Below are 17,947 nucleotides of genomic sequence, written 5' to 3' on the forward strand. Positions count from 1 at the left end.
TACTAGAATACTGAATATAGACAAAGTTTAAGATAATTAGAAGCATTTTCATGGACTGGGCTTTACAATTTTTCATTAAATGAAAACCAGATGATGCATTTAAAAGGTGGTACATTGACTACTATAGGGCAAAGGGACACTTATACTTCGAACATGCATCACACAAATAAGAGTGAATATTTTAGAAAATCACCATGATTCTGCTTTTCTCAATTTGTCTTTCAGGGTTTTTTTTTTTTTTTCTTCTTAGACAGAAATAAATAGAATTAATATGCAAAGAAAGTAAGAATACTGTGAAATTTAATAATGAAACACCCAAAGGATATCTGCTAATCTCTGCTAAAAAAACATCTTTACAACAGTAGGATTTCTTTCAAGTGTTATTTTGTTGTCTTAGAGCAGACATGAAAATTTCACTAACAGAAAAAAATGACGGAAAGACACTTTAAGGATGAACAAAACTTGTCCTAGTAAAACTTAACATACTATATGTATTTAAAAATAGCAAGGATATTATAGCTAAATCAGTAACTAAAATAAGCAACCAGCCATGAGAGAACTTGAAGTTTTCTAATTATCAGAGTGCTGCTGGAACAACATCACGATTTCAAGCAGCATTGCACTAAGCACTTGGTCACCTCAACAAGACAGCACAGGACTGCCACCTTGTGAACAACAGGAAACAGCAAAGCTGCATTAACAGGACAAAATTCAACTGCCCCCAGACAATATAGAATACTTTTTCCTTACTTTCTAACAGAAGTAATCCATCTTATTTATCAACCCTCTACAAAATTAACAGAGAAAAAATATTTCAGCATCACTTATACTATAAAATTCTTGCTAATTTTGAACAAGAACATGTTATCAAAGTTAAAAGGAATGAAATATAGAATGCTCAAAAATAGCAGGAAATGCAGTTCACAGCACAAAGGATTATCAAACTTCCCATCTTGCTAAATAACAACGTATTTTTAAATAAAAATAAAAAAATATTCAAGTGTTTGTATTTTCCCCACACTTCAAAACAATTCAGCCATGCTGTCACTTCAGCTATTTTTATTATGGCAACAGTTACTGAAAATCATCTTATTTCTAAGAAAAATTAAAACTGAGCCTTTTTTTCAAAGTGGCCATTATAGAAATGTTAGCTGTGCTATTTTTTGCTTTACCTTGAATACTTCCAGACATGAGTGTGATTTTATTCTAAAATAATAACTAATAAAATTTACAAAAAATTAACATTTAAAAGCTGTGGTAAGAAATTTCATTTACACCTGCTGAGATTTAACCTAAAGTCATTACTGTTCTATTGAATTTAGAAGACCTTGGCAGGATAAGCAGGATGCATACAGCCCTTTCTGCATGTCTTTAAGGAAAATGGCTAATAAATTAGAAACAACTATAATGGAAATATTTCAGTGGCAAAATACTAAAATCCACTTTTCAATGAATTTCAAGTGTTACTGCTATTTGTCAAAGTTCTAGGAAATATGATGGAATTTGAAAACTTTTCCTTATGACCAATTCTGATACAAATATACCCCCTCTGATTTCTGGACTGACTTGGCTAACATTCAGTATTACCTGCAAACACCCTCAGGCTCACAGGCAAAAGTGAAAACGTAGCTTTATTCTATAAACAGTCTTCTCTCATACTCTAGTAATTCATCAACTTCCCTCTTTAAATAAACTTTTATAAATTCAGCCTGCTTTCAAATGAGTAAAACATATTAAGCATAATTGTACTTTTAAACTAAAACCTGTAAGTATAGTGATAAATTCCATTATAAAATATTATGCTATTTCATAGTACTGGTGAAACAGCCCCACCAGGCTGCAGACATCTCTTTTTGTGTAATTTTTCCTGTGTCTCCTGGGGTGGAGCTCATTAGAAAGGTACTGTGCTCTAAATTTTGGTGGACTTTTCTGCACTCACTTTTCACAACAACAAAAAAGCTTTAAAATTGTACATATTTAAACTGGTGCTTTTCACCTGAAACACAGCTGCTATTTCTGTTAAAAACAGGAAGCATGAACAGTCTCACCAGAGTTCATCATGGATGGCATTTGAAACAGTAAAAATGGACATGCTGGATAAAACACCTGTAGATTACACAGGGATCTTTGAAAGGGAATTTTTTTCCTCAAGGGAATTAACACCTCCTCCCCTACATAAAACCAGAAAAAAACTTTGGATCTAAGATACAACTTGGAATACTAGACAGAGCCCCATGCCTTTCCATGTTACCAACTCAGTATTTCACAGCACAAATGAAGTTGCATTTAAGCAGGCAAATGCCCTTCATCTTATGATTTTATTGGCATGGCATACAAAAATCAAACTGGAAGCAGAAGGTACACAAGACTTCCCCTCCCAAATCCGTGATACTGAAATCACAACACAACATCCTGGACTCTGCCAGAACCACGGTGGATTCTTCAAAAGCAATCCATTTCAGGTTTCATTGTCCCTTCAACTTGAAGAAGCAAATGGGGACTGATTGAATAACTTTCCCTATAGTATACACTTACAACTTACCAGGCTGGCAAAAGGCCAAGAAGCAAAAAGGGACCTGGAAAATACCTTAAATTCAATACAAACACACCTACTCATTGAAGAGTGGCTCGAGGGTTTCCTTAGGAGAAACAGGGTTGGAAAGGCGTTGACCAGAATCTGAGCTCACCACACCCATCACAGTACTAGGACAGGGAGGGAATTAGAGCCAGGACACAGCTCCAAACTACACAGTACTGAAGTTTTGGACACTGCTCTCCCCTGCCACATACTTTAGCAATCAAATATTTTTGAGACTTAATAAAGTAATTTACTGACAGGAACCATTACAGCCTTCATTTACTCTGATGATAATGCACACCAGATGCTTTTAAATATATATACATACATACATAGCATTTTACCTTTGTCAAACAAAATATACACACCCAAGTTCCATTAAACATGAAAAATACTTAAAAGAATACTTCAATAATGCCATTATTACTTCTTGAAGATTTTACATTAAAGATCTTTGAAACACTTAGTGCAAATCAGGAATGCACTCAGAGTCGATTTCAGCAGAAACCTGTGAGCACAGAACCACAGGACATAAAAGCTCAAATATTCAAGAGGGCTGCAATCCACTGCATGTTGCAGTATGACATCTGTAAACTACTCCCTTTCTAACACGTCACATTATCAAGTGCCATTTATGTTTTATTGTACAGTAACATTCATTCCTCCAAAGAAGGTGCATACACATAGCATCCACTGTGTTTTCTAACTATCAGTTTGAAATAAAGTGTTCAAAGTGCTCTAATGATTTAAGAGCCTACATTCTGCTTACAAAACTAATATAAGCATTTACTGACAAAAAAAGTAATGAAAATTCAGTGAGATGTAGGAGGCTTTCAAAACATTGTACTTTAGTGTAGTGGTTCATACTTTGACCACTAGTAAAACTAAAAAGAAATGGCCTAAGGAATAAATATGCGTACAGATAAATAAACAAAAAGGTTGAACAGGTTGAAATTCTTCATTTGTAAAAGAGAAAGTTCTGAAACATACTTATAAACTATACCTTCAAGGGCATGTTACATAGTATTTTATTACCATGAAAAATGACAGTAAACATCTCCCTTATTTTACATTAATTACAGAAAGGTGGCCTTACATTTCCCCTCATACTGAATTTTAAAATTCTCATAAATTCAATATATGGAGTATCTTCACACCATAACAGATATTGCATTTGGTTGCAACAAAGAGTTTACTTCCCAATTCCAGCTAGGGAAAACAGTCCTTACATGATGCAAAACATTGTATCATTCCAGAGTCCAGTCCTGAAACAGAACTGTGTTTTACTACAGATATAAAAGTATCAAAAAAAATTACCACATAAACCTCTGTACTTCATCACTATTTTCCCATTTGAACGTTCTGTTTAGAAAAAGATAAAAAGTTACAGCATTTACTAAAATAAAAAAAGCCAGCTCCAGAAGTTGTCTATACAGAGACAGAAATGGAATGTTGAGCCTATATATTAAGAATGGCAAAATAAAGTAACGAAATTCTAGCAATTTTTGAGGAACTGTGACTGCTAATAAACATACAAAATACATTAAGATCCAGAATATTGATTTTGATTTTAATGTATCAGCAAAACTCCAGCCAGCAAATATATAGAATGGAACTAACAGGTATTTTACAAGCTCATGTCTTTGGAACACTTTTCTCCAGACATAAAATGTATAATGTCTGTTATCTGCTAGTAAATACTTATGGACATAGGTAAATCTCCAGATCAGGAATAAAGAGATGACAGTGATTAAGCTATACTGCACAGGGTGCTTTCGCAATGACAAAAGGAATTTCCTGATTTTAGTAGGGGTCAATAAATGAAGGAATGAAAAAAAACCAGTAAAGGACAGAAAATAGAACAGCTGAGGAAAGTGCAAACAGGCTTCATGACTACTTCTATCACCAACAACTATTCCACCATTGATGAAAACAAAACCAAAGAAGATAGATACTAATAAGATGTAAGGCCAAGTTAAAGCAGTAAGTGTAACTAAGTTTTTAGGTGACAAGAGATATTCAACAAGAAACTGAAGCATTCTGGTCAAATCTGAAAATGATCCTTTCCTGGAAGAAATCTTTTCGTCTTTCTTTTTCTGCAATTCAATCATCCAGGCTTCATTTAGCTTCTTGGCAACAACATTTCCAGCGCAAAAAACTGTCCACACAATATTCGTCTGACGAAACATGAAGCCACAAAATCCAAGGAGAGCAGAAGTTTTATGGTTACCATAAAGGCACATTAAATAGGAAAAAAGAGTGAAAAATACTGACCCTGGATCTGTATAATAAAGGAATGTAAAAAAATAGAGGGTGGGAAACATTGCAAGAGTTAATGCCGACAAGATTCTCTGGAAGCCAGACACAGCCTAAAGAAGAAGCAGAAAAATGTGGTTAGACAATGTCCAAGAAAATAAAATAGCGTATTAAAAGAAAACTAGTATAATTCCATTAAAACAATTTAACATCTCCTATGCTCTTTGTTTCCATTACTGCACAAATGCTACATTTTTCTTAAGCTCCTGCTATGTTAATACAGTCACACAATGTTAAAACCCAAGTGAAAACTACAGAACATTACTGAAGGTGAATTAAAAATATGGCAAAGAAAAATACACCAACTTCTTTCATATGTCAGGTGTGCACATATTTGTGGCATTAAAATCATGGCGGGAGCATAATTGCTCCCCTACCTTGGATAAAAAGGCTGCACTAAGGGGCAGAAGAAAATAAAATCAATGGCTTATGCCCCTGCAATCTCATCATCAGAATCTTTTTATCTGTGAGACAACACCATTCTGTGCCTCTACTGTCACCTCTTTTGAACCCAGTCCACAGAGAGTCCAATTCCAAGTTTCTAATCTTTGATGCAGCTGTTATTGTTTATAATCATTGTAATTCATCAGTCAGAAATTTTAAAAAAGGTAGGAGACCGTGCAGTTAAAAACTCTTCCCAATTATTCCATTTACTACACAACACCACCACAAATCACAAGGCTAAAAAATGTTGCATGATGCTCCTGAATGATGTAGTGCAGGGTGAAACAGCCACTCATCACCTTACAAGAGGAATTGAGAAAACACTCAGGTCAAAGAAATGTCCAAGTACCACTAAACGCTTAGCCTACTGTCATTAAACTTTTTTCTTACATTTATGTTTCTACTTCCAAGTATAAAATTGAAAGTGGAAACTATTTACATAATCTAATTCTGTACAGTGTTATCATGTGCTTAAAAATGAAGAGGTTCTTCCAAAAGAAATTTTCTTTATAGTAAAGGAATCCTTCAGTTATCAGGGAACAGGAAAAATGTTTTAAAGTTAAAAGTCAAACTAAGCTACTTTACTAACGTGAAGGATTTTAAATAGGCCATTAACCACTAAAACGATTTCTATACTGCAGTGGTGGATGCTCCAGAATTTTAAATATACAGCATTCTTGTATCCAAGCTGAGCTGTTATGGTCTGGATGTATGGATAGGTAAAAACTGGCTGTATGGTGAACTGGTCACCAAAGGACAGTAACAACCCAGGTACCACAGGGATCAATACTGGGACCTGTCCTGTTCAATGGCGTTATCAAAGACAAGAAAGCAGCACTGTCACCAAGTCTGTAGTTGACACTGTATGGACAGGACCAGGCAATTTGCTCATGAGCACAGGTGCGATCCAGAGTGACTCACACAGGCTGGAGGAATGGGGTAACAAAAATATGATGAAATTCAACAAGGACAAATCCAAATGCCTGCAGCTGAAAAAGAAGAAATCCCCCTAAATGACACAGGCTGCTCACAGAGCAGCTGCAGAGCTGCTGTTTCAAGTTTTGTGAGTACTCTTAAGCAATGCCAACTACATGAACATTCAGACCTTTGTAGAGTTAAGTCTGCATATCTACTAACTTTCAATAAGACTCCTTCTACATATGTACAAGAATGAATTTTAAGAGGATTGCACTTCGTGCAAAAAAAAAAAAAAAAAAAAATTAAAAAAATATTAGAGAATAGGAATGTGCCATCTTAGCCAAACTGGTGGTGGTACTCGCAGTTATATAAAACTGAGAACATCTCACATACGTAGTGAAGGGAACACATACCAAGCCAATAACGTTGCTTGTACAAGTGCATAAAATTATTTCACTTTGACCGTACCTTACTCTTCTGATGGATTTTGAACAGAAGCAAATACAGTAAATAGAAGTTCCCAGCACTGAAGAGGAGATTGATAAACCTGAGCATTCCCACAGAGCACACCACGCTTCCCGTCCACCCGAGGAGCCACGCCGCGGGCTTCACCACTCCCACGGAGAGCAGGTACAGGCCGGGCAGCGTGGTGATCATGGGGTCCCACTGCAAAGCGACACACACAGCGTCACGGAGCCGCCGGTGACACGGGCCCCGAGCCGCGCCACGGCCCCACCGCCCCGCCACGGCCCCTTCGCCCGGCCCGGAGGCTCAGACAGCTGCTGCCATTGCTGCCCTGACGGTTCTGAACTCCGTGTGCGCGGCCCGGCGGCCGCTGCTCCACCCGGTACCAAACCCGCGTTCGGCCACCTCGGCCCCGAGCGGCCGCTGCGCTGCTGCTGCAGGGCTGAGTCCCTCCCTGACCTGCAGGAAGCGGCCGTGGCAATAGGCCTGCGCCTGCGGGACGTGGAACACCTCGTCCATGTAGGGCCCGCGCTGCCGGCGGCTGACGGCCGCGAAGAGCAGGCAGGACAGCAGGAAGGCGCCGCTCATGGCCCCCGAGAAGCCGTAGGCCTCGGCCCGCTCCATGCCGGCTCCGCGCCGGCCGCGATGGGGCCGCCCTTCCGGGGCGGGGCGAGCGCGGCACCCGGCCGGGCGGGAAGGAAGGGGCAGCGGCTGCAGCGGGGCCGGCACTCGGGGGATCGCTGTAGGAAGCGCTGAGCCCCCGGTGTGAGTGGCCGCGTGTTGTTAGCGCTGTTTTCCACGGGCCGAGCGGCGCCTCCGTGCCGCCCATACCCTGAGGCCGCCGGGCGCTGCCGGGATGGAGCGAACGCACCGGCTGGAGCTGTTCCCTGACCGCAGCGTCACGCTGCTGCTCTTCCAGCGCGTGAAAAATGCCGCTGCTCTGCGGAAGAAAGCCATGGAAGGGTGCATTGACGGGGCACTGATAAACCCTGCGATGGTGAGGGAATGCGTGTGCCGCCCTGTCCGAGTGGAAATGCTCGTGGGAGCTCAGGGAAGCTGGCCCGTGCTCGCAGTCGCTGGCACTCGAGCTGCTTTGCGCGACCTCCGGGCTCTGCTCAAGTGCCCTCATTTGAGTTCATTACCGTGTCCTACAGCGGAAGGGTTTGTCTGTGTAACACAGAGCCTTGGCAAATTTGGCCGAAAACATTGTTTTGATTAATTTCACATCCTGCTTCGTGGAGTTTAAGTCTGCTTCGTGTGTAAACTCGAGTGCTAATTAATTCATGCTGTCAGAAATTTACTACTTGGTGCCTTTGACCTGTTTAATCCATAAATAGTTTCAAGATTTAGGCGCTTTTTTTTTTTTTTTTTTTTTTTAGAATTAGGCTATCAAAATAGGGTCAGGATTTTTTCCAGATTTCAAAACAGTAGGTTAAGTCTGTATAACTCTTTCTGTTGTGTTTTACAGATTGTAGATCCTTTTCAGATTCTTGTGGCAGCTAACAAAGCAGTGCATCTCCAGAAGATAGGTAAAATGAAGACCAGAACACTCTATGCAGAAATTATTTTCAGCCTTTCACCAAGCAACAATGTAAGATTTATTGAACAAATTTCTGTTTTGCCAAACAAGCTTGCTAAGATCCACACAGCCAAATTAAGTATATGTATTCCTTTAGCACTCTACCTGGCTACTAGTAGAAGGTTTTAATAGTTATTTTTAATAATACTAATGTGCTGTTGTGGTTTGTAGCTTGTCAGAATTCCATTAATGTAAAATGTCTGTCAATTTATACTGTTGGCGTATCTGGCACAGTAACTGAAAAGGTTCCTTATATGTAGTAAGAAAGTGACTCACAATATTTTAATTTTTCTCTCTTTTTTTCAGATTTCAGATGCGTTTAAAAAGTTTGGCATTTCAGACAGTGACACAGCAGTGCTCATTGTGCTGGTTGTGGATGGAGACAAGACCGTAAATCTGGCAGATATAGCATCTCAGGTGGAAGGCCAGCAGGTTTCCCTAGATGAACTCCCCCAGCTAACAGACACTGCCAAAGTTAAAAAGGTGTGTGGCCAAAAGAGAAGACTGACATAGAGAAAAAGGACAGTTTATTTAGTTGTCTGATTAAATATCAACAGATATAATTAACTTAGGATCTGAATTTCTTTAGCACAACTGCAAACTTGTTTTAAGTGGACCTTGCTTATTTCTTAGAGTTTTTTCGTTGAAACAAGTTTTAGTTGTCACACTCTAACATCATAAAGTTTAAGTCTTCAAATTATTAATGTAGTCAGGGAATTGGAACATAAAAATAAAATCCTAATTGCTGCCTACCATCCAATCACTTTTGATTCCTGTTTTTCAGGCAGATATTCATTTAATTAAAAAATTCAGTCATGAGCAGTTTCATAAGCTTAAGTACATAGATAGTCCCAGTAGGGTTGGTTGAAATAAAAACAGGTTAATTAGCTGTTAGGAGCTGTGTTGGGGCATTTGTGCTCTTCATGCTAAATAGGTATTTTGAAGCATATGTCTCCTACATGATAAAATTCAAGTAACTTAAATCTTCTTTGTCATGTCTGTCAAACTATTGCTAGGAGACATAGGAATAAAATTGGACCAATCAGCATTTAACATGTGGAGCTAAAAGTGCTGCTCACCTTCAGTTTTGTAGCTTTCTTTGTTCTTGCTGTTTCAGAATGAGCTTCAGTCCAAATTTTGTCTTGCAGTCCCAAGAAAATAGGAATTTCCAATGTAAAAGTGGGGGAGAAGGGAATAATCTTTTCTTGTGTACAAATTTTTAGAAGGTGTGTCATCAGTTTTTTTCTTCCTTATACATATTTCCTGTTTTTCTTGCTGTTTTTTTCTGCAGATCTACAAAGTTACTCCACAGGAAGAAAAAATCGGCACTTTATTGGATAGTGTTGTTTGCAGAATGTCAACAAAAGATGTTTTGTGAAAATGTGGAAATAAATTCCAGAGGAAGTGAAGTGGTACTGAGTAATTTGATGACATCTGAGCTTTAACCAAGCTTGGACACAAGGGTAACCTGAGCTGTGTTATCAGCACAGAGAGCATGCCAAGCAGAATTTGCTATTGGCATTTCTTCCTTTTTCTTGACAAGGGAAAATTGGCAGTACTTTAAGCTGGAAATCTATACTTTTGTCTTTTGTCAAATGTTTTGGTAGTCCCAGAGAGGGTTCAAACATTGTAAATAATTTTTATTGAATGTGCTCTGATTTGTTTTGTTTTGGCAACCTGATGGAAGATATACTTTTAACAATACTATTGCCAGAAAAGTCATCTTTACAGCCCAGGTATTTCTGATGGGCTAGAAAGAAAAAAATTTCCATAAACAATCAGCAGCATCTCTCTCTTTGTGCTGCTGGGACACAGTTGCTGCCCGCCCTTTGAGGACAGGAGGAGGCAGAGGAGCACCGTGCTGGCCAGTGGCAGTGTGAAGCAGGGGCATCAGAGATGTGCTCAAGGAAGGACAAGGACTGTGTGGATAATGCTGTGGTGGTGTTAGCACCTGACAGTCTGATGTCATCCACTGCTGGCTTTAAAGGATAAGGAGTGGTGCTTTTACTTCATAACTGATATATGCATGGTGATGTTGAACTCCTAGAGCCTGGTTCCAAGTGCAGAATTCATGGACAAATTTGCACCATAGTTTGTATCCACTTAAATTGTCAATAGAGCTTACACAACATTCTGAAAGGACATAAAACTTGTCTTGGTTTTTTGAACCACTGCTAGGAAAGGCCATCAAAGAGAACTAGGAGGACTACTGATTTCCAGTAGTCACCAGATGCAACAGCTGTGAATGTGTTATCATTTAATCACATGTATGCATCCTATTAAGTAAAACTACTGTCCTAATTAGGTAGAAATCCGTACTGTTTGTTATTTTTACGCTGTATTGTTTTTCTGTGATGTGCATAAAACTATAGCTCTCTGCATTTTTTTCCTGATGTTTTCTGAGGTATTATGATTTTTGTTCTTAAAAGATCTTTGAAAGAGAATGTCTCACATTCTTACACATACATTTTGAAGGAGAGGTAAGTCTTAGAGTTGAAATGTTGTCCCAGACAGTAAACAGACCAGTGAACTGACAGACAGACCTGGTTTTGTCTGTTTCTGTGTTTAATACAGAAATGTACAGCTTCAATTTTTGCATTTTGATTTTAGTTAAGTCTTCCCTTAGTTAAAACACAGTAGTACAAATACCATCCTATTCTTACCAACCAGACCAATGGCAAATTTAGTTACGAAGTACTAAGGGAATTACAAGGTTTACCAAAGGATTAGGGACAAATGGCTGTGCTGACTTCTTGCATTGAAGATGGCTTTACAGAATGCATCATCCTCTCTAAAGGGAAGTGTGAGATGGTAGTAAAAAATGGAGCTTAGAAGAAGTTGAGTCTTTAAAAACAAAAGTGTGTCACACCAGCTTGTGAGAATGACCATGGAAAATAAGAGACTTGTTTTCCATTTCTGACAGTCCAGTTGGTACATGGAATATATCATAAGATTTACTGGCTGAACTACAATGTTTTTGTTAGTTTAAAATAACAGCAGACAGGCTTACTTAAACCACTGCCTTTTTTGAACACATGTAAACCATCTGTCTGGTCTGTTTAATACAGGAGAAATAGTAATAAATGATTGATGCATAAAAGTTTTGACACACAAGTTCCAAACTTGGGTTCCCAGTTTCTACTTCTCCATCTATTTAGTTGGTGTAGAGACATTAAATAGCTTGTTACTGTTGACATAAGTTAAATTGTGATCTACTGTGATACCCAAATGAGGTACTCTCATGGGTGCATTTAGAGGAAATTATTTTGGAAGCTGAAGTCCCAAAGTGTCATTCAGTCAGGCAGATGATTTGGGTCTGTTTGCATTGAAGACTATGCCCTGCAAGACAACAGGTTTTCCCTAGACATGGTTGCATTATCCAAGGTAAATGAGATATTTACAGAAACTGGTAATAAAAGTAGATTTTGTTCACCCTGCAAAGATACAGTTGTCTTTCTGAAAACATTAAATATTATTTAATTTAGCTCTCTAATGTTACTGTTAAATCAACCAAGGCTGTTTTCCAGGAAAGCAAAAATTTAAGAAAAAATATATGTTTTTCAAAACATTTAATGTTCCGCAGCAGTCTCTTCTGAACTTTCATAACTTACCTCCTCTTTCACAAGGTGAAAGAGGAAACTGAAGTGTTTTCAATACCTTATTTCAGCCTCCAGTGCTTCAAAGGCATGATTGTACCTGCAGAATTTATGAATTTAACAAGTAAATGCTACATCATGATATGTGGTCAGTTGTTCTTTTTTTTTTTCCCTTGGTGGGGGTGCATTTGGGATTTTGTTTTTGACTTCCAGTACACTTCCATTGCCTGTCCCACAACCGTGATCACCAGGGGTTTTTGTGCTGCTGTCAGAATATGTAGGTCCCTTTCCCATCTCATGTACTTCAAATGTATATTGACAAGGGAGAGCCCATCTTTCTGTGTTCACTTGTAATGTTCATGCTACATGTTTAATGACTGGGTTCCTATGTTCTATGACAATGTATTTAATGTGCTAATCATCTGTTTTCTCAAGTATTCCTTTGTGTGCTGCTCTTTAGGGAGCATCCTCAAAGCTGCTCCCATGTTAAAGCATGCTGAGATGGTGTCTGCCCAGGTGGGGTAACACTGGAGTTCAGCGTCAGTGAAGAAACACCAATTCCAGCCACCTCACTGCCTGCTGAGAGCTGACATGGGGGTCTCTGGTGCTACACAAACACTCTGGAGCTCTTCTCAGACACATTTCAGTTTATATACCCCTCCTGATTATGGATGGATACCAAAATGGGGTACATAATACTTCTAAGAATTGCGTTGTCTACAGGTACTACCTAATTACAAATGTATCTGAGTGTGTAAAATGTATATCTCAGTTTATCTGAGACGTCTAAGTACCTTGCAGGGTGTTGTTTCTTTTTGTTTCTTTTTGATGGAATGCTATGTATTAGTTTAGGCAATGATAAAATTTGGTGTTTAAGCTGAGTTTAGGCTCCCAAGGCTTGGACTGTTGTCTCCAACAATAGTCTCAGAGCTGCCAGCACACTAATGTATGCTCCTCAGGAGTAGATAACTAACAAAGAGTTGAACAGAAACTGACAACTGGCTCTATGTCCAGAAGGCTTGCAGTTAGTCTGAGTGGCATTACTTCCCTGAAAATGTGGCAGTATGGAATGCCCCCCATCAGTGATGGGCTGATGTACGTAGAAGCTGGTGCTGCCATGAGATATTAATGAATTATGGAAAAGCAAGTGGTGGTTACAGATAAACATAGACAAGATGAAGACTGAGGCAGCTGGTTCTGTGACAAAAGATTCACAAAAGCAGCTTATTTCATAGTTTTATTCCTGAATTTACAAAGTCATTACCATAGGTTAAAAATAATGGATGCAGGGTCCCATATAAACTCTCTTCAGCAGCAGAGATGAGAATTCGATTTTTTCAGTCTTCTTCCTTTGCCAGCAGGATAGCTGGGTTTGTTGATTATTTTTTTCCTGTGTTGTTGTGACACGGCAGATTGTTTCCCTTCTTATAGTGTATGTTTTACCACGGCTTGGGACAGACTTAGCAGAGGTAGAGACTCGACAGGTTCACAAATGGAAAGCTGGGGTGGACATACAAAACATTGACCAATAAAACAGAAGTTGAACTCTTCTTTCTAGAATATTGTGCTTAAAGTTTCATACACATGCTGAGGGTAATAAAAATATGTACAGGTCAAACAGGCCTCTCTTATTCACAAAATCATGTTCTGTACATGGCTTGTTAAATTGCTTCATAGATTCACCTCCACAAGTAGCAGCCATTTAAGCGGTTTCAAGTAAACTGAAATATGCTGAGACCATTTTTTTGTAGCTCTTGAGTATGGATAATTGACACAAATACTTCTTTAAATATTTGACAAAGAAAGTTGCTATATTACTGCAGTAAGGATGAATCCTTTCTTGACCAGGCTCCCCAGAGTGCCAGTAGAAGGATCATGATGATCACTGTGTAAAGGGTGTGCACTGTAACAAGATCATCTCCATGCTGGTGCTTGAACCCAGAGGTACTGTGCCAGTTCTCACTTTTGTTTCCGTTAGTTTTCTGTCTGTGAGCACGGAGAGAATGTATCCTGGCATAACAAAAAGCAATATTAAGGTTAAAAATTATTATTCTTTATTAACAGTTCAATAATGTTTGTAATGAAATCCGGAGTGTGCACTGAATCATTAGCTAGATTTGGGAAAAAGCTCTTCAAACTGTCTGGGCTAATAAAATATTTTCTATAACTGGAAATGCAAAACATTTACCAGCCATTTGGTATTTCTCTCCCACTGACAGGCACAGAGACTGGGTATGGGCTTGTCAGAGAAAACACAGTGCTCTTACTCCTCACTAATGATACAGATAATTGTATGAGAAAAAACATACCTTTTCATTTTGCAGGATCATGAAAATGGAAGGGTTCAAATAAAAAATTACCAAATCTGTAATCCAAATCTGTAATCCATGGGAATAAGCACAGCATGTGATCTTCCCATTCTGTTCTGGCATGGTTTTTTATCTGTGCTTTTCAGAGGCTACTTTTGTCAAGGTATTCATTAAGCGAAGATAACAGTCAGGAGTAACTACGCAGAGCATATCTGCAGGATTCTCTGCAGTAACGTTTGACATTGCTTTGTCACCTTTCCCTAAGGGTTTGAAACTAGAAGTATTCACCTATGGCAACAGACCTCCAGTTATTACCTTCACTGAAAATTGCCTGCCAAGCCCCCCAGTGCTATTTTTTTTTTTTTTTTAAGAGAAAAGAAATGAAATGAGAAAAGAAATGTGCACAATTACATCTGAACTGGAATGCCAAAAGGAGATTAAGTAGCTTGTGATTTTCACGTTCATTAGTAAGGGGTCTGAGATGGATTAGATATATTGCAGGTCTGGTTCATACGTGTTCCTGCTGTTAATATGACAGAAGAGTAGAGATTACCACAAATGTTAGCACAGATAGAGCTTATGACTAAAAAAGAACTTTAAACCAAATATTACATACTTAGGCACACTGGGAAAAGAGCTGTCAAAACTGATTTGTTAAAACTGAAAGACTAGGAAATGCAACCAAAAGGGAATTCATCAATAAATCAGAAGTTCTACTGTTCAGCTTTTACAGAAGGTAATTGCAGAATTAGACATTCAACATTTGTATCAGGACAATCTGTCATTTGTAGTTACAAATCAAGTAACACGGTTCAGGATCATTTGGGAGCATCATGCGAAGACCACGAGAGGAATATTCTGCCACTAGTTTGCTTTTCTATTCCTACCTGAGGGAAATGCAGTATATGGAGCTTACCTTCTGCAAGCATTCATGGTGTCTGGGTGATTGCGTTCCCACTGCGTCAGATTTCTTCTTGCAGAGAGGAAAAAAGCCTTTTTTATCCTCTTGCTTCCTTGCACAAAATGAGAAAATTTTCTCTCAGTACCAACAAAAAGAAAATTCCTTCCAAGCCCACCAACTTGATCAACAATAATCTTGGAATGCTTCTTATGTGTCAATGAAAGCTCTCAAATTAATGGTTTCTAAAGCTGATTTTGACACAGTTCTTCAAGAAATTCCCTTAAGCAGTTCACAAGGCAGGTTATGAGTAATCCAAATGACTGGCTTCTTTAAGCTGCTGGGATCTCTTGTTATAAACAGTAGCTTGCTGCTGAAGTGTTGCCAAATTCATAACAAGACAAGTAATGCACAGATGGAGGGTGGTGGTGATGAAAAATGCAGGATGAGCTGTAACTTAGAATTACTTTCTATGAGATCACAGGCTATTTTGGGGTAAAAGTTAGCTCCTTTCTACAACTGCAATTTGGTTGAAATTGCCTGGAGTGAAATTGCAAGCCACCATCACTTACATGTGCTCTAATACTCAAATAATTTTAAGAAAAAGCAGATGCCTTTAAAAAAAAACTTTGACTTTTATAATATGATCACATTCAATAAGTAGTGAATAAGCAATATATCACCACAAACCCCCACATTTTGACATCTAGGGTTAGCAACAGAGTCACATACATCCTATTATTCCCTGACCACCTGGAACCATTAATTACTAAGGGCTGTGCCAATGCAGAATTTCTCCCAAGCTGGGTGTTGCATGATCAGCTGGGTTAATGGTGGGTTGCCCTGTAATGATTTGTAGGGCTTGTAAACAAACACATATAAATTTGCAATTTATAAAGACAGACCAAAACCCTTCTTTCCCAAAACACTTAATTGCATCATCTTTAACTTTAAAATAACTGTATTTCTCATTTAACGGTTACTTTCAGCTTATTGCCATATATAATTGCTATTAAGACAAATCTGAACTTGTAGTTCTGGTGCATTAGCCTTTCCTTCAGATATGTCCTGGTTACAGCATTTATGTTTTTATATAAATAAATCTGGTTCCTTTAGTTTTACTAAAACAACTACTAATTTCCAATGTGTTCTGGAAAAATCACTTACGCTCCAGAAAATTAAGAATGAATTTATTGACCCATGTGACTAAAACTGTGTTACTGGAACCAGTGAAGCTATTGAGGACAAAGATTCATTCTTCATTATTAGTAATATATTAAATATAGAAAAAACAAATATTACAATGACTTGGAAGAAGAAATTCAGACATCAGTAAAGAATTACTGACTTGAATCAGTTTTAACTTTTTCAGACCTGATCCTGAGAATACAGGAAGTTACAACTCTTGGATTGGGTTTTCTTAAATAACATATCCAGGGATAGGTGCAACAATAAAAGCTGTATACTGTTCTAAGGATACTGCAACCACAAAAGCCTGCCAAGGGGAGCACGGCACTGCCCCGGGGTTGCTCCATCCACACCTTTCTGCTCAGCACCACTCGTCTGCTTGGCAACTCCAGTCCATTTGTTTCACTTTTTTTCTCTGACTTTGAGATTCCATTTGCTTTCATGAAAGGAAATTCTTCATTTTGTGAGAGGAAATGAAATCTTGCGATTTCAAACTATCAATTCGGCAAGGTTTGGTCTATTTTCCTGCACTTCATCCCATTCCATTTTCATTTTTCCACTTTGGTTCAGAAATTTCAACAATGAAACCTTGAAAACAGAGAAGAAACTACAACGAACTCTGGAAGGGAGATATGATAAAGTGCAAGTGAAAAAAGAAAGAAAATTTGGGAATGCAGTGACTCGAACCAAATCAATTGGGACGAAAGGAGGTGCAGTTGCATATATACTGCTTGTGGGGCTCCCATGAAAGGTAAACAATTACAAATGGTCAACTGGAGAAAGGATTTGAGTGTATCTTACCTACATGAAAATCTGCAGGTTATGATTAACTATTCTTATTCAGCTGGTAAATTCCAGCTGATTGATTTAGTCATCCCAAAATACTTAAAACAGAATACATCACGGGCATGCAATTTCTCATGCCATGCACACAGTATGAGAAAACCCTAAGTGCTGCACAGCGTTAAATGTTAGAAGAAATGCGAAGAGTGGTGTTTTCCTAGTGGTTTTTACAGACACGGTCCTACTTTTAAAAACTATTCTAACAGGCTGCTTTAATGGGACTGACAATAATAGTCTGTAGCTGGGACTGACATCCACAAATCTCTATTCCTTATGCCACTTTAGGATTATCTATATATCCCCTTCACAAAATCACAGAATCCATTAGGCTGGAAATGACCTCTGAGTCCAACCTTTGACTGAATACCACCTTGACACGGAGACCGCGGCACCAGGACCCACAGCCAGCCAGTCTTTCCTTGAACACCTCCAGGATGCCTCCACCACCTTCCCGGGCAGCCCATGCCAATGTCTAATCATGCTGTGATTAAATTCTTCTCATGTCCAAGATAACCCTCCATCTAGCTTCATTTCTAAAGTTAAGCTACTAGGACAACCATATCCTGCAAGGGTGTCAAGGAAACCAAAGGAAGCCACGGCAGCCGTCACGGCGGCTGTGCCTGGAGTCACGGCACACGCCGGGACGGCCTCATGGTGAGACCCTCTGCAACGCCCACACCCTGCTGAGGCTTTCCCTTGCACTGCTGCCACCACCGCGGCTGCGTGGGCCGGCCAAGCAAGGACGACCCGCGGGGTGACGCACCACGGCCAGAGCCCGCGCAGGGGTGAGAACGAGGCGCAGGGAGGCGGTGC

The 17,947-nt window shown here is 39.1% G+C and overlaps 2 protein-coding genes and 1 long non-coding RNA gene across 3 annotated transcripts; 1 reads left to right on the forward strand and 2 right to left on the reverse strand.

Moving 5' to 3' along the window:
• Positions 1–279: 279 nt before the first annotated feature.
• On the reverse strand, positions 280–7,362 carry ALG10 (ALG10 alpha-1,2-glucosyltransferase). The gene is made up of 3 exons (XM_040061990.2): positions 7,181–7,362; positions 6,725–6,922; positions 280–4,947 (listed from the first exon to the last, which is right to left on the reverse strand). Exons 1-3 carry the CDS (start codon positions 7,343–7,345, stop codon positions 3,892–3,894), a joined length of 1,419 nt encoding a protein of 472 aa, XP_039917924.1. The 5' UTR covers positions 7,346–7,362; the 3' UTR covers positions 280–3,891.
• Positions 7,363–7,388: 26 nt separating this feature from the next.
• Positions 7,389–12,038, forward strand: TPRKB (TP53RK binding protein). The gene is made up of 4 exons (XM_040061991.1): positions 7,389–7,718; positions 8,190–8,312; positions 8,607–8,783; positions 9,592–12,038. The coding sequence occupies exons 1-4, from the start codon at positions 7,578–7,580 to the stop codon at positions 9,676–9,678; spliced, it is 528 nt and encodes a 175-aa protein (XP_039917925.1). The 5' UTR covers positions 7,389–7,577; the 3' UTR covers positions 9,679–12,038.
• Positions 12,039–13,120: 1,082 nt separating this feature from the next.
• Positions 13,121–15,456, reverse strand: LOC120751996 (uncharacterized). The gene is made up of 2 exons (XR_005700568.2): positions 15,122–15,456; positions 13,121–13,906 (listed from the first exon to the last, which is right to left on the reverse strand). It is a non-coding gene; the product is annotated as an uncharacterized LOC120751996 (long non-coding RNA).
• Between the last annotated feature and the right edge of the window lie 2,491 nt (positions 15,457–17,947).

Source organism: Hirundo rustica, chromosome 4, assembly GCF_015227805.2.
Source record: "Hirundo rustica isolate bHirRus1 chromosome 4, bHirRus1.pri.v3, whole genome shotgun sequence".
Taxonomy (NCBI): Eukaryota; Metazoa; Chordata; class Aves; order Passeriformes; family Hirundinidae; genus Hirundo; species Hirundo rustica.